The following is a 2,542-nucleotide window of genomic DNA, read 5'->3' as shown; positions in this document are numbered from 1 at the left end:
TACTTCTTATGGTTCATGAGAAGGTTTTCCCCAACATTTCCAAAATGGAGGACATAATAAAGACTCAACGTTTCAAGTCTTTAGGAAGGTTTTCCAACATTTCCAAAATGGAGGACATAATAAAGACTCAACGTTTCAAGTCTTTAGGTCAAACGGGGTGACGGATATGAGGGTTTAAGTGAGATTACCTATAACAGCGCCACCTATAGGCCAATCRGTGCCATTATTTTTGATCAAGTTACTCATGGCCTTTAGTTTCTGAGTGCCAAATTAGAAAAGAAAGTTAGCAATCTATGCTTGMGTTCATTCAGAGAATAACAATAAGTTATAACCCCTAATACTGTGCTTTATTTTTTACCGCTCCTAATGTATGCTTCTTTTCTTGGGAAAAGTCCATTTTATAGAGGCTATAGACCTACATAATATTTGTCCCAGGAAGTGCTCTTTGAGACAAAATAGGTTTCAGTAATTGGACAGAAATATTGCCCAGAAATGACATTGTCATTGGCCAGTCAGGGCACAACGCCTCACACCCATGAACAAAAACATGTAGTTTGCCTAAAACAAAGGATTTGTGTGGTTTCCTGAGATAATATTATATTATATGTTTATGAATCATACAAGCCAAGAAGTGACATTAAACAATTATCAACTAGTCTATAGTAAATCTTTAGTGTATGTGAGTTTCCGTAAAATACAGACTTCATATAGATAAAATGTGTTTCCAGAACTCTGTTCACTATTCAACTTGTGTGTGTCAGAGAGAGGAGGGTGTGCAGCAGCTAAGCGGKCACTTCTCGTGGCCTGAGTTCTCTGGGGACGCTGTATGGCAGAGCGCCTTTCAACAGTTTGTTTACGAGTGTGCCATGTTCGCCGCCGACCGTGGCCTGGCCTGGAGTGCTGTGAGAGCAGTGGCCGGGATGACTAGAGACCTGTTCCCTCAGCTAGCTGGTCAGTAGTTATCTATTGTCTTTATTATACATATATATTATAAATTAATAATTCAAATTGACTGTGCAGCTCCATTTATATAATATAAAATAATGTAATCGTTTATATTGAGTTTGCGGATTCATTCATCTCCYCCAGATTTGGACCCGCCCAGAGTGCTAGCCCTAATTTCAGATTGGCTGAAAGAGTGTTTGCCCCACCTACCTCCTGCCCACCACAAAGCAGTCTTCCACTTCCTGTCTGACACTTGTGTCACTAGGTAACCAATAAATAACTGAGAGTGTGCGACTCTCTTTATTTTTCATAGCTTATAGTTTATTCGCCGTTAGTCAGCACCTCTACATAAAATCATTTTCTCTGGGTGTGCGTCATGTTTTTTCTTCGACTATGATGTAATGGTAAGTATCACAGAGTTCTGTTCCTGTCTGACGTTTAGTCAACGACTGCTACAAGCTGTGGTGGGCGGGACCAGTCACCGGTCAATCAATCAGAAACACCTGGAGGTTCATGTGCCCCCAACACCTCTCCCCCTGGCACAGGTGATACAGGAAGTGTGTGTGTGGGTGTGTATGTGTCCATGTGTATGTACGCATTTATATTCCATTTCAGGGTGACGATAGTGTGTTCTGTCTCTCAGGGTGATGATGAGTGTGTTCGTCTCTCAGGTGATGAGAGTGTGTTCTGTCTCAGGGTGATGATGAGTGTGTTCTGTCTCTCAGGGTGATGATGAGTGTGTTCTGTCTCTCAGGGTGATGATGAGTGTTTCTGTCTCTCAGGGTGATGATGAGTGTGTTCTGTCTCTCAGGGTGATGATGAGTGTGTTCTGTCTCTCAGGGTGATGATGGTGTGTTCTGTCTCTCAGGGTGATGATGAGTGTGTTCTGTCTCTCAGGGTGATGATGAGTTGTTTCTGTCTCTCAGGGTGATGATGAGTGTGTTCTGTCTCTCGGTGATGATGAGTGTCTCTCTCAGGGTGATGATGAGTCTGTCTGTCTCTCAGGGTGATGATGAGTCTGTTCTGTCTCTCAGGGTGATGATGAGTGTGTTCTGTCTCTCAGGTGATGATGAGTGTGTTCTGTCTCTCAGGGTGATGATGAGTGTGCGTGGGAGAGCCAGCGTGTGTGTGCCCTGCTACAGGTTGCCAAGCAACAGAAGAGGGAGGAACCCGGAGGCTCAGAGAGGAGGAAGGGCCACAGGGGTCAGAGGTCAGAATGGACACATTAAATGACGGCAGACTCGACAGAGAGGTACACACACACCAAACACACGCATCCACGCACCGACACACACACCATCACCACCCTAGGCTGTGGTCAATTTCTTTTTGTATGCAGTCAATTCAGAAAGTAAACTGAATTTCCATTTCAATTCCAATTTTCCTCAATGTCTCCTATAAGATCAATTTGGAATTAGAATTTGGATTTTCAGTTTACTTCCTGAATTGACTGAATTGAAATGGATTGACCAGCACCACCACCACTGTGTGCTGTATGAAGTTGTATTGTTTCTCCAGGAGGTGCAGACCTAGTGCGGTCTACTGTGAGGGCCAGAGGAGAGCTGCTGATGGGGAGACTGCCTTATCTCTCTCGTTG

General features: G+C 43.9%; 1 protein-coding gene across 1 annotated transcript in view; it reads left to right on the top strand.

Moving 5' to 3' along the window:
- Positions 1–2,478, top strand: part of cunh8orf74 (chromosome unknown C8orf74 homolog) — a 5,425-nt gene extending 2,947 nt beyond the window's left edge. The window contains 6 exon segments of the mRNA XM_024141106.2: positions 762–951; positions 1,090–1,210; positions 1,388–1,490; positions 2,037–2,112; positions 2,115–2,197; positions 2,464–2,478. Of these exon segments, the coding sequence (XP_023996874.2) occupies positions 762–951; positions 1,090–1,210; positions 1,388–1,490; positions 2,037–2,112; positions 2,115–2,197; positions 2,464–2,478 (588 nt within the window).
- The last annotated feature ends 64 nt before the right edge of the window (positions 2,479–2,542 follow it).

Source organism: Salvelinus sp. IW2-2015, unplaced genomic scaffold, assembly GCF_002910315.2.
Source record: "Salvelinus sp. IW2-2015 unplaced genomic scaffold, ASM291031v2 Un_scaffold2401, whole genome shotgun sequence".
NCBI lineage: Eukaryota > Metazoa > Chordata > Actinopteri > Salmoniformes > Salmonidae > Salvelinus > Salvelinus sp. IW2-2015.
The sequence above is the reverse complement of the archived record's forward strand: the minus strand, read 5'-3'. Positions and strand labels throughout refer to the sequence as shown.